We start from the raw sequence: 13,639 nt of genomic DNA on the forward strand, positions 1-13,639 counted from the left end.
CTTGCTTTCAGCAATTGAAACTCCCTAAAATATGGCGTAAAGCTTCAGTGATGGCTATTCTCAAACGACGACGACGACGACGACGACGATGAACCAGTATTCAACGCTGTTCTGAAACATTTCGTTAAGCATGCATCCCAATAGTTGAGCCCTAAAAACGCTGCTTTAAGTTCCCACGCTAAAGCTCCGCCTTTTGCTGCTGATGCGGTACGACAGAAAAGTTTTCCAAGAAACGTTTTTTTCTCCGAAGAAAGTAAGATGGCTCCATGCATGGCATGTTTTTCATCTCCATCAGTGTTTTGGCGTATCATCGACAACAACAATCGAGGAACAGAGCGCTTCATTGACAGACTGAAAGGCGTTATGAACGGCTTGATTCGAGATGACCAAGATGATTTGGCCAAATCAGACTTGCGCATATGTGCTGCTTTGCACAGTAGGCCTATGGTGTGATAAATGATCCCATTGAACTGTGTTGTTGAGTGGTGGTTTTGTTTGATAGATCTTTGAACTAAATGATCAAGGGTTTAAAATTAGCTAGTATTAGTAATTGCACATGCATGTAAAAATCAATGCTAAGGTCATTGTAAATACAATATGCTAAGCTACTACCAGTGTACTTAATTGTTAAACAATGTGGCGCAGCACAGCAACTTAACAATCGAAATAAAGCACCACTGTAGCAAAATTGCCGTGTTTCTCTTTTTTTTTTGTCCAAAAATGAGCAAAACATGTTTTTTCGAAATAATTCCTTTTCTGTTGCAGTTAACGTTTCATATTGTGTTGACAACAAATAGGAAATCGTCCCTTCCGGTCATTTTGGCGCAAGTTTCAACTCTCTAGCTCTTACCATATTCGTGATAAGGCCAAAATAGCAAAAATCCGCTAGCTGGCACATCAAGATGACGTCATAATAAAAAAATAATGTCATTTTTTAAATCAGTGACGAAAATCCAGTCAGAATTTGACCCGAACCTAATTTTCCTGAAAAGTCGCCTAAAAGTGGGACACCCTAGTCGATAGTGCAAAATAAAGGTAGGCTACCGATTTTGAATTACGTATAATAAAAGTACCAGCACAGGCAATTTGTAGCTCTTTCATACAATGGCTACATATTTAATATAGATTTGTAGGAATGGCAGATCTAGGAGAGCGATTGAAGCAACCGCCTCCCGAAAACACAGAAAAGTAACTTTATTCACGGTGTACGCGCAAGGTCGGACAAATGCAGACCTACACATCATTGGGCTTTATGGAAATCGCCTCCATTAAGGCTGCTGGTTGCATCCGCCCTTGATTTGTAGACATTTGTTGCTAACAGATGGACTGGTGTTATTGAGGTTTGTAGTAGGCTAATATGTGCGATAACTTATACATCAAAACTGAGGCACTGCTGAAGAACAAATTTCCAACAATTTTATTTTGTGTAGACCTATGCACTGTGGCTCAGTGAAAATGCTGATGAAGTTTTTATGAGATATCAAGCATGCAATGTGTTTCTATTTTTTAAGATGGCATCTGCATTGTTGTAGGCCAAGTGGTGAGAACGTCTCAAGACGCTCGAAAAAACGTTTCGGCACCGCTCCAGAGCAAGTGGCTGTGTACTGTGTGTAGGATACTGAGTGGCATAATAAGTGGACTAAGCTCATATAATTTCTTTTTTTTTTCGTATGATATTTCTTAGAATCAGATGAAAAGCTGCAGCTATGAGCAACATATTGCTCGATAATTAACGTAAAGTAATGCAAGCGACAACACAAACTACATTTTATAAATGTGTCTAGGCCCCCAGGTTGAAAAAACTTAAAAAGGGGTGTCGATTTGCAACACTAGATGAGACCTAGAAACACAGAATACTTCAACCCTTTGCCAACAATACATTAAAATTTCATTATGCGCAGCATTGAACTTTACATTGATACTTTGAATCTAAGTTATATACATCGATACTTTGGTAATTGAATACTATGAATCTTTATTATAGAGTTATTGATTGAATCTTTGTCCTCGGACTGGGAAAGCTTCTTGCAGAGCTTAATCCTGGCAGTTTCGCATACTTGTAGAGGGTTTGAATCACTGACACAGGCCGGTCACCGAGATTGACAGAGTGAAGTTTCCGATTGTTGAAGTCTTGTTGCAGGAGAATTATTCCATCCATTAGAAGCCGCTGAATGGAGAGCAGTCCTTAACGTGCGTTGCTCAAGTGCACACCCCGAGAGTCGAACCAGCGGCGCTTGATCTTGAAGTTCCTTCGTTCCAGAAGTCAATCACTAACCAACTGAGCTATCGAGGCGGACGTAAAGTAGGCTAGTGCAAACGACAACACAAACTATATTTTATAAATGTTTCTAGGCCACCAGGTTGAAAAAACTTAAAAAGGGATGTCGATTTGCAACACTAGATGAGACTTGGAAATACAGAATACTTCAACCCTTTGCTAACAACACATTAAAATTTCATTATGCGTAGCATTGAACTTTACATTGATACTTCGTCGTCTATCGTTGATATAATAAATCAATAACATCTTTCAAACGTGGAAGTTTGTTCTTGAGGTGATTGCGATCATCATCAAAGTCAACCCAGGTCGTATCCATCCTTAACCAGTGACTCACCCACAAAGTCTTTTATCTGGCGTAATATTCGAGCTCTCGTAAGTGTAGTCTCGCCTTACGAACCAGAAGGTGCACAAATACCTTTAGCTATTGTGCCTCCCTTTTAATTACTAGTTGCTTTTTTAGTTACGTATACATAACGAGGCAAAACTGTGCTTTATGTTACCGTGTCGTTTCACTTTATAGCATGGCTAGCGCCTAGCGAGCCGCAAGTTGTTTGGTTCTTGTGGCGTGTTTAAGTCTTACGATATGTATTTTGTTGCAGAAATTGTGATGCAAACATTTTTCTTTGGCTACACATTTAAGGATAGCCGTCTTAAAATCTACTTAAAAGAGGGTTACTACCTCTAAATACCGATTGTCAGTGTTGTAGGATGTTTTCAAGCAAAACTAGTATTTATCTATTAAAAGTCGGTTCTAAATGAAAAAACCCAAAGAATTCAACAATACCACAACTCGTAGCTGGCATAATTTTTCTATGACAACGAAGCAAAAGTACCGTAGTCCAATTTTGCAACGAAAATCGCAAAACTGGCAACTCTTACAACTTGTCAGGCAATGTCGGCACTTATTGGCAAATATTTTAAATGGTTATTGCATCATGTTTACCAAATTAATCGGCTAAACTAGACCAATTGAAATTGGCAACCCTGACAATAAGTATTTAACTGTACTTTTTGGCAGCGGCGCGCTAATGTTACCCTCACCGTAAACAAAAGTTTAATTAGTAAAACTAGTCAGAATCGAATAGGCAATCCTGACAACAGGTATTTAGAGGAAACGCTTGCAGGTCTCTAGTTTAAAAAAAAAAGTAATTCAACCTGGCAACACTTTTAACAAAGAAACTGATTTGTCGTCGCCTCCAATGCGGCTCATCTCGAAGGTTACTTTTAGATACAACTCTTGAAATTTAATAAAAAAGTATCTAATCTGGCAACACTGTTAACAAATAATTTAATTTGTCATTGAAATTATTTCATAAAAATTAATAAGTTAAATAAACAAACTTACTTTTGTTGATGTTTATCGACCTCATGTTGAAAAACATAAACAAACCTTGGTTTGATAATATTATAAACATTTTTGTTGATATTACGTCACCTGATGTAAACAAGCAGTTTGTTGTATTTTTAACTCAACCAAACAAAATCAATGGATGACATAATTTTATTATGAACAACAAAATAAATAAAAACATCAACAATCCTTGTGCGTGAGGAAACGGAGGCCGTCAACCCAGATCTTCAACTCCTGTAAAAGACAAAGCGAATAATTGACGTTGATTTAATGTTGACACAATTAATTGTTATAACGTTGATACAACGTAAATAACTCTCACTTTATTGTCCGACCGATTCAATGCTTCTTGTAGCTTGGATCTTTCCTCCATGTTAGGAGATCTCCCCTCCCCATCTCCATCATCGAGGGATTCCAACATCCAAATTTCCTCCTCAACCTTGTGCAACACCTCGATGACGTCATCGATAGATAGGAAGTTGTCATAGAGACGCATCTCAACAATCTAAACACAAATTAATTATGACGCAACAATTAAACATAAACAATTTATTTATGTTGTGACTTTTTGTTTATTTATTTTATGTTTACAAGAATTGTTAGAAAATGATTAAAATTTGAAACTGGAACTTACTTTGTGAAACTTGTTGAAACTGAGACGTTAAAACAACGTAATGCAACGTTGAATTAACGTAACAACTGACCATGAATCAATGTGTTGGTTATAAAAGTTAAACATGACTCACGGATTCACGCATCGATTTGATCGCCTTCTTCCATGGAAGGAATCGATTGGAAGTCATTTGGCATTCGGACAGAGCAAGGAATCGAAGTCGCGTCGGCATCGACTTGAGGAATGACGTCACTGCATGGATGTCATTCTGAGTGTCGGAGAAATACATCCGTATCTCCCCTCCATCAAAATGACTTCCTGCTGTGACTGTCACTTCCAAGTCGTTGCCTTCCCGCAGAATCTTTGTGATGGCGATGATGGAGCGTCCATAGCGATCTAACAATGCAGGAATAATATCAATCAATATTAGCTCGGCTAACCAGGTTGTCATCTAAAACCACAGTTTGGTTCTAATCATAAAATAATCAAACATTGAACACAAGTTGTTTACTAAAGAACAAAACATTAATTTATTTATATCGCAAACAAAAATATAAACAAATTATTTTGAACAAAACTTTCAGGTTTGAGTCAAAGTTCTAATTTGAAAATAACCTGAGTAGACTTTTGTTAGCTGGTCACAAAATTAAAAGTTTTGTCTTCAACAGCTTCGAAGTTTTATCAAATTAGGATAAAATACTTAGGCTAGCTTTGCAGGTGGAAACTAAACTTTTGTTGAAACAACCAGAGCTTGCAATTTAAAATAAACTTTGATTTTCTTGTCGATAAATCTTGTAATAGTCTATTCCAACGTGTGTGACGTAAAATTACGTCATCATCCAGTTGATCAACAGGGCGAATTGTGAAAGAGCACCGTCTTTTGTCAGCTGTTCACAAAATCACAAGTTTTGTCTTCAATGGCTTCAAAGTTTTATCAAATTAGGACAAAATACTTAGGCTAGCTTTGCAGGTGGAAACTAAACTTTTGTTGAAACATTAAAGTAACCAGAGCTTGCAAATTAAAATAATCTTTGACTTCCTTGTCGATAAATCTTCAAAGCAACTTCAGAACTTGATCATGAAAATTTCCCAATCGGCCATTTCTTGCTGAAGCTCAATCGAAGCTGATGCTTAATTCTTCAAACTCAGAAGACACGGACAGAAACAAATTTTCAAATATTTGTTTGATCAAACCAAGCAGAAAGATGACAGGATTGAAAGCTGAACCAACTATTTCTTGCTGCAACTGTTGCCACTCTCTTGTCATGGAAAAGTACTAGATTTGACTGAAAAAAAACTAGATTCACAAAAAAAACACTAGTATCATAAATACGCGATCATTTACATGCACAATGTAGAAAAATAACAGCCAATGGCGTTAGTGAGTGTTAAAAGTACTTAAAATTTCAAAATAGAACTGAATTTCCTTGAAAGTGAGAGTCCTGAAGTCATAGCCGTAAGCGAGTAAAACATTTTGGGGTGGCGAACAAACTTTTCCCAAATTTAGCCTTTGCAAATATATTGTTAAAAACGCAATATTACTCACAATCATCTCTGAGGTAGTGTAGTCTAAGAACGCCACACTCATCAAATGTAAGCCGACGAAATGTAAGCCTAGCCTACCATATGGTACCGTAGGCTACGCTACCTACGTTAGTCTACTTTGAACACTTTTCACAGTCATTTGTGTGTATTTTTAAAAATATTTATGCTAAATATCTCAAATATGGTCATCATTGGGTACAGTGCTGTGTTAAGGGGAGGGCCAAAGGGGGCCCGGCCCCGGGCCCACCATCTCAGGGGGCCCACAGATAATAGGCTTTTGCGTTTCAGTAGCCTACAAACATGTTAATCATACCGTTTTCAACATTTATTCTGATGGGAGTGTGGTTCAGTCACTGTTTTTAAATGAATTCGGTGATGTTAAGGGCGTGGTTGTCAGTCAATGTTGTTTCGTTCAATGGTCTTTCGACTTATCAATATCAGTCAATTTTTGTGGTTCCATACAATGTTAGTACGCCTAGTTAGTTTTAGCATGTACGTGTTTTCCTCTCAATTTGCTGTAATATGCTATTTTCTAGTATTCTTTTTAATCGGTGGTGTTAGGGGTGTGGTTGTCAGTCTATGTTTTTGGTCTAACAATCTTTTGGCTCTTCAGTCAATGTTTGTGGTTCTGTACAATATTAGCAGTTAGTTTTAGCTCTCATGTTCTTTGCTCTCAGTTTTCTTTAGTATGCTAATTCTCTAGTATTCGTTTTTATTGGTGGTGTTAGGGGTGTGATTGCTAAGCAACGTTTTTTTGGTCAATGATTGAGGTTCGATACATTGTTACTATGCTAGTTAGTTTTAACATGCATGTATCTGCTTTGCTCTTAGTTTTCTCTGGTAGGCTATAGCCTATTTGTAGTATTCATTTCGATCAGTGGTGTTACTGTTAGGGGTGTGGTTGCTAGTCAATGTTTTTTTTAGACAATGGTGTTTTGGCTCATCAGTCACTGTTTCTGGTTAAGTAGCCTACAATGTTAGAAGTTAGTTTTAACATGCATGTTCTTTGCGCACAGTACTATTCTCTAATATGGTTTTCGATCAACAGTGTTAGAAGTGTGGTTAGGGCAATGTTTTTTCATAAATTGCTGGTGCAGCATCACTTGTAGTAAACTACTTATTTGAATGGAACGGTTGTAGTCTATGTGTTAGTAAATGTTTGAAAGCACAGAGGGTACAATGTTGGTAAGTGCAATCGGTAGAACTAATTGCTAAACCCCTGTATGGCAATCAGGTAGGCCTATGTTTATTTGTGCCTTAGATTACAATAAAGAGGTTTAAACCTATCAGGCAAAAAATAATAACCACTTGGTGAAAGTGTTGAAATGTTCTTTTTGCTAAAGCCAATTTTTGTTGCATCCAAAGATATTTTGCTCTGTTACACCTACGTTTTTAACATAATAGGTTAGTAAAATATCGAATATTTGTAATTTTAGGAAAAAATTGCTTTCAAGTGTAGTTAACTAAATTAAAATTCTTCCAATTTGTCAATTCTTGTCCGATTTAAAAAACATTGAAGTCAATTTAATAAGCATGCCAAATTGTCAGGCTAGCTTCTATTGTGCGATACAAGTTCTGGACTGAATGATTCCAATACTTCATGACCACTGCCAGTAAAAATTGTTAATGCTTCTGGCTTTCATTCCGAGCAAAGGCGTAGCCTAGCTATTACATATTAAAACTGCGTGTTTGCTATCACTTAGCCTACATTTGTGTTGTTTTCAAAACTGGTCAGGACATTTATTAAAGTGAACCACCTTTTCATATCGATATAGCCTAGTGAAACTACACACTATATTATGATAGCTTTTCTTGCCTGAAGGGGGCCCAAAATTATTTTGGCCCGGGGCCCATAAAAGGCTTAACACCGCACTGATTGGGTATAACCAGACAAAAAACTCGTGTCCACTTTAAAATGCACTACAAACACGGCAGCAGTGGCCGAGTGGTTAGCGCGTTGGGCTCGCAGTCGAGAGCCTGCATGTTCGACTCCAGCCACCCGCACTTGCTGTTGTTTCTCTGGGTAAGAAACTGTACGATAATTGCCTCTACCCAGTGATCGATTTCGAGTAATGGGTAGTACCAAATTTAAGTCATAAGTAGAGTAGACAACCGGAAACAGACATTGCAGTCGGCTGCAGCGTGGGTCAGGTGTAGGTCGGAAGGCGTACACCGATGCATAGAGCTCAAGTCCGCTTTCCCACAATGCAGGATAAAGATAATAAAACAAACAAACAAAACACATTGATGCAGCCAAACAAAAAATAGGTGGGGCTATTTTAAACACTGTCCAAACTTATGCACACCAACATAGCGGTAAATCGCTAAAAAGAAACACTAGATAGCAAAAAAAAACACTAGAACACTAGATGCAAGCCAAAAACACTAGATCTAGTGGAAAAACACTAGGAGTGGCACCACTGGCTGCAACTGAATCAAAACTGACCCTTTCTCTTCAACGACTGAAAACAAAATGGCTGTCGCTTTCAGATTTGGGCTGGAGTTTTTGTGTGGTGTTGCCAAACAAAATTAAACTGGACAATTAAATTAAACCGACAAACAGAAGAATAAATTTGTAAAGCTAAACCAGTTGAAAAAAAACACTCAATAATTTCAACCTTTATTGAAAAGAATTTAAAATTAACCATTATCATGTAAGTTTCTACAATACGCACATATTTTAAAAAGGTAAGATTAAGCTTAAGAATAGATTGCAATGTTAGAAACTCTGTTAACAATCAACAAAAATTGTCGTCTGCAGCTTTGCGCGGGATTTCTGCGTAGTGTTGCCCAGAAAAAATAATATTTACTCACACATTTAAGTAGCAACTAGTGTCAGAAAATTTATTGTTTCGATGCTTTATTGAGGTTTGTTTAAATTAAACCTTTTTTTAAATTTCAAGTCATAAATATTGTATATTACGTTTCCAAGAAAAAAATTAACGTTCTCCCAGTTCAGTAGGTCATAACATAACCCGTGCCTCACCTACCTAGGAATGAAGCTCGACCGACAATTAACCTACAAGCACAATGCTCAAGCCCTCCATGCTAATCTACAAGCACGCAATAACTTGCTGAGATGCCTACCGGAATATCCTAGGGTGCTGGTACATCCACATTCCGTACAAGTACTTTTGCACTTGTTTACAACACCTCTGAATATGCTTTCTTGCTTGGTGCCGCAGCGTACACTTTTGCAAAATTGACACTGCCCTTAAAACCACCATGAGAATAATCACTGGTTGCCTGCTTCCAACTCCCACTGACTTTCTGCCGGTACTAACTTATCAGGCATCGCTCCATGTAGACTTTATGGGGAAAATCACGTACGCAGTCTGGTCCTACAAGCTATGTCAAGGGATGACCACCTCTTCAACCAGATTGTCCTAAACTCGCACTCCCAAAGGCTCCAGCACCTGAAATTTCGACGCCCTTTTTCTCGACATGTTTCAGCTATCTGTAAATCTAACTTTCAAATTTCCGAAGTCTGCAACAGTGAATGGAGAGAAGTTGCGAGACCAACCAGTGGTGCCACTGCTGGTCTTTTTCCACTAGATCTAGTGTTTTTGGGATGCATCTATGTTCTAGTGTTTTTTTTCGCTATCTAGTGTTTTTTAGCGATTTAGCGCTATGTTGGTGTGAATAACTTTGAACAGTGTTCAAAGTAGCCCTACCTATTGTTTTGTTTGGCTGCATCAATGTGTTTGTAGTACTTTTCAAAGTGGACAGTGAGTTTTTCGTCCGGTTGCATCCAATGATGACCAAATTTGAGATATTTAGCATAAATACTTTAAAAAATACACGCAAAGAACTGTGAAAAGTGTTCAAAGTAGCCTCACCTTTTGGTATGCTTAGTCGCTTACATTTCGGACCTGTGGATTATAATGGTAAAAGACGAGGGACCATTTTATTTTGCTCCTGTAACCTCTCCACTCGTGCTTTGAAGGTAAAACACAAGGGCCTTATCCACATAGGTTATTTGTGCACATTAAATTTTATAGACAAAGCTCCGCACAAAAGATACAGTAGCCTACCTCATCAACAATGTAAAACAAAGGAGCGATTCACATGGCATGCCGTGTGACTCTATTACAGACACAACACACATCTGAAATTTGTATCAACTTTAGAGCTCTCACTTTCAAGGAAATTTCCTAATTTTAAGTAAATTTAGTTCAATTTTGAACTTTTAGCACTCACTAACGCCATTGGCTGTCATTTTTGTACATTTTGCATGTAAATGATCTTGTATTTATTTATCATGCTAGTGTTTTTTTGTGAATCTAGTGTTTTATTCAGTCAAATCTAGTACTTTTCCGTAACAAGAGAGTGGCAACATTGAGACCAACCCATGTCACAGTGCACAAGCTGAATCGAGTAGATCTGGGGTCACTAAACTTTTTTCTCTGAGGGTCGGATTGCTACTAGATTAACAGTTGCGGGATGGATGCAAATTGCGAAAAGACATACAACTATTTAGAATCTCTATTGACTTGAATTGAGCACAATAAATAACAAAGTCAGCGGTGGAATAGCAAAGTTGTGATGAAAATCGAAAGGTTGCTGGAAAAGTTATCCCCTGCTGTGATACACCACAGAGCATCGTGCTCTTGAAAAAACATTACATCTTTCCAAATTTGGCCTAGCCCTAGGCTGTCCCCATTTGTGGTGGCCGAATGATAAACAGCAACAACAGTCCCTTACAAAAGTATGGTAGCTTTTTTCCTTAACAGTTGTAGTGCAGCTGTTATTTCCGCAGCAAGTGGCGGACCAGTTGCGGCCCGTAGTTTGGTGACTCCTGGAGTAGATGAAACTTTTAATTGGAAAAAACTATTATTGGCATCTTTACAAGTTGGTTACCATTATTTTATCTATTTCAGTAAGTAAGACAATTGCGAATGAGTTGCTCTCTCTTGTATCGGATTCATAAAAAAAAATTTCCCGCGCTTTTCAGAATAAGCAGTAAAATTTTTTTCTCCAGGCCCAACACAATAAAATGGAATCATAAAAAATTAAAGCCTGGAAAAAAGCTAATTTTAAAAGAACCAAGAGGAAAATTTGATTGTAGTCATATCAAAACCAAAATTTTCAAAATCAAGCAGGAAGTTACAGAGATAATACAATTCGAAGAAACCTTGAGTTAGGCTAGCTAACAAGTCAACAGTCATTTTCTAGTTTGCATTTACGAAGTTAAATCACTGCTGCCAGTCAAATCGCCAAGTTTTTGAAGACAAAGCAAAGTAAGTTAAAAGAACTCTTTTTGGCATCCTTTACGATTCTCTCAACCGACCCATTATTTTTTACCCAACCATAAGTAACCTTCAACCAAACCAAGACCAATTTCAGCCATCGACACCAAAGAAGTTCATTTACCGTATTGGAAACTAAACAAATCAAATTTCAGAAGAAAAAAGATCAAATCTGGACAGTTCATTGTACGTTACCACTCCAGTTTTTGTTTAATTTTATCTTTTTGTAATTCTGAACAATATTGGAGTTATCAGCTATCAGCATTCTATTTGAATAAGGTTGTATGAGTGAATAAGGAGTGTTTAAGTGAGTGTATAAGCTAGCCTAAATATTTAATTACTACTGTTTTTACTGATTAACTACTTAATCAAAGACATGGATGCCCTACAGGAGATGGTTGGTGGACTAGCTGCTTCAATCAAAAACATTGAAGCCAAACAATACAACATCGAAGCTAAGTATTCTAAAACAGTTGATTACACCGATACTAACACACAGCCTGAAAATTCTTTGAAGCCACTGTCTTGTGCTCTAGACCCAAGTGATAGAACTGAGATTGAGAGGCTTAGATGTGACATCGATGACCTCTCATTAAAAATCTCTATTATCATGACAGCGGTCAAGGAGCTACAATGATGCAGAGCAGTACAGCCGTAGAGAGTGTCTCATTCTCCATGGCTGCCATTCAAGGGACGTTGCAGATGCTTCAGCAGGTGATCGCTCCTTTGAAAAATATGTTTTGGACATTTTAAACTACTACCTAAGAATGCAACTCACTCCGATAGATATAAATATAATGCATGTTCTCCCTAAAGCTTCAAATGGTAAACAACCCATCATAATAAAATTTGTCCGACGAATTGTAAGAAATCTTGTGTTCCAGCGAAAGAAAAACTTTGCTGGATCATCCATGGCGTTGACGGAGTCCCTCACTAAGCAGAGAGTTCGACTCGTCAATGATGCAAAACAGAAATTTGGAAAAAGAAATGTCTGGACAATCAATGGCAACATTTTTGTATTTATTAATTCACGGACACACATAATCAAATCCTCAGAAGATATCCTTGAGTTAAGTACTGATTAGTTAATCTTTTAATGTTTTGGGATAGGCCTATAATAGCCTATCTAATTTGTTAAAACTGCTTATGTGTATATATATGATACTGAAAACAATTTTATAGGCTAGATTGTCACTCTCCTGTTGGACAGTTCCTTGTTACTTGTAAATTAGGAGAAAAAGTTTGCTTTGAAAATATTGAATAAGGTTAAATGTTCACATTGCACAAAAGCCATTAAAAAAAAAATCAAAATTCTGTCTTTTGTAATATAAATCAACATTGGCTCCATTTGAAATGTTCAGGCCTAACACATGAAAAGTTTATCTTTCTTTGTAAGGAATCTGATGATGTGCCATGGTACTGTCAGATATGCTTGAGTTCTTCTCTCCCCTTTGTTGACTGTTGTGACATTGATTTTGACCAATTTTTTTCCTCAAAACTTCAAAAACTCAAAATAGTACTGTAGTACCTAGTAGCAATGATCTGAAAAATCTTTTCACAAATGATAACATTTTAAATAATTTCCCAACTGACAATGACATGTCTGATGACAATCCACTTACCGGTACCACTATGGACACTACATACATTCTTTCTCATGAGATACATACATTGACAAGTACTGTTGAATACAACAATTGTCTCCTCACTTTGAATATCAACATTCGCTCCCTGTGAAATCCAAAAACTTTTCTAAATTGCAAGCTCTTATAGCATCTATGTCCTACAAGCCCCATATAATATCAATAAATGAAACATGGCTGAAGGAAAATCAATATGGAAATTTTAAGTCACTTGATGGCTACATATTTCTAGCAAATAGTAGAAAACAATACAGAGGTGGAGGTGTTGCATTGTATATAAAAAATGACATTGTGTTTACTGTGAACAATAAACTTACAATTTTAGAAGAGAAAATTCTTGAATCTTTATTTATTGAAGTTTCTGTTAGTAATAAAAAGTATACTGTTGGGACTATATACCGATCACCTAAAAATGACTGCAAATCTCACTACTCTTTCATTCAACATTTAACTCAAGTTCTACAATCAACTAAAAATGATTGTTATATTTTGGGTGATCTTAACTATAACCTTCTTGATCTAAACAACAAACACACCAACGGATTTGTTGAAACCATGTTTGATTACAGCTACTATCCTATCATTAATAAACCAACCAGAATATGCAATTCAGCAGCCACAATAATTGACCACGTTTGGACAAATGTCTACAATGCTCAAATAAAAACAGCAGTGCTCACTGACTGTATTGCAGACCATCTTCCAGTATTACAATGCTCACAATTAGGATTAGTCAAACAGTGTAATTTTCAAAAATAACATAGAAATTTATGTGATAAAAACATTGCTATGTTTACAAAAAAGTTACAACAATTAGATATCTCTGACATATATTATGAAACTGATGCAAACCAAGCATATGATATATTTATTGACAAGTATAATACTCTTTTCAAAACTTGTTTTCCAGTATGTAATGACAAAAACAAGAAACATAACATATGGTATGATAATGAA

General features: G+C 36.8%; 2 protein-coding genes across 3 annotated transcripts in view; both read right to left on the reverse strand.

Moving 5' to 3' along the window:
- LOC145765718 (uncharacterized) overlaps nt 1-13,639 on the reverse strand; it is a 1,283,504-nt gene that overhangs the window by 1,217,904 nt on the left and 51,961 nt on the right. The window lies entirely within an intron of this gene.
- Nucleotides 3,767-12,767, reverse strand: LOC145764719 (uncharacterized). 2 transcript variants are annotated; one of them, XM_082576381.1, is made up of 4 exons: nt 12,662-12,767; nt 4,379-4,641; nt 3,955-4,137; nt 3,767-3,866 (listed from the first exon to the last, which is right to left on the reverse strand). In XM_082576381.1, exons 1-4 carry the CDS (start codon nt 12,705-12,707, stop codon nt 3,813-3,815), a joined length of 546 nt encoding a protein of 181 aa, XP_082432507.1. In that variant the 5' UTR covers nt 12,708-12,767; the 3' UTR covers nt 3,767-3,812. The 2 variants fall into 2 exon arrangements, with proteins under 2 accessions (XP_082432507.1, XP_082432505.1); XM_082576379.1 differs by lacking the exon at nt 12,662-12,767 and having other exon boundaries at nt 4,379-5,677.

Source organism: Aplidium turbinatum, chromosome 2, assembly GCF_918807975.1.
Source record: "Aplidium turbinatum chromosome 2, kaAplTurb1.1, whole genome shotgun sequence".
Lineage (NCBI taxonomy): Eukaryota > Metazoa > Chordata > Ascidiacea > Aplousobranchia > Polyclinidae > Aplidium > Aplidium turbinatum.

Coding starts and splice junctions, on each gene's coding strand:
- LOC145764719 (XM_082576379.1), bottom strand. CDS start 4,696: ATGACAACCTGGTTAGCCGAGCTAATATTGATTGATATTATTCCTGCA. Junction 4,138..4,378: donor TCAAATCGATGCGTGAATCC/GTGAGTCATGTT, acceptor ATTTGTGTTTAG/ATTGTTGAGATGCGTCTCTA. Junction 3,867..3,954: donor TGAATCGGTCGGACAATAAA/GTGAGAGTTATT, acceptor TGTCTTTTACAG/GAGTTGAAGATCTGGGTTGA.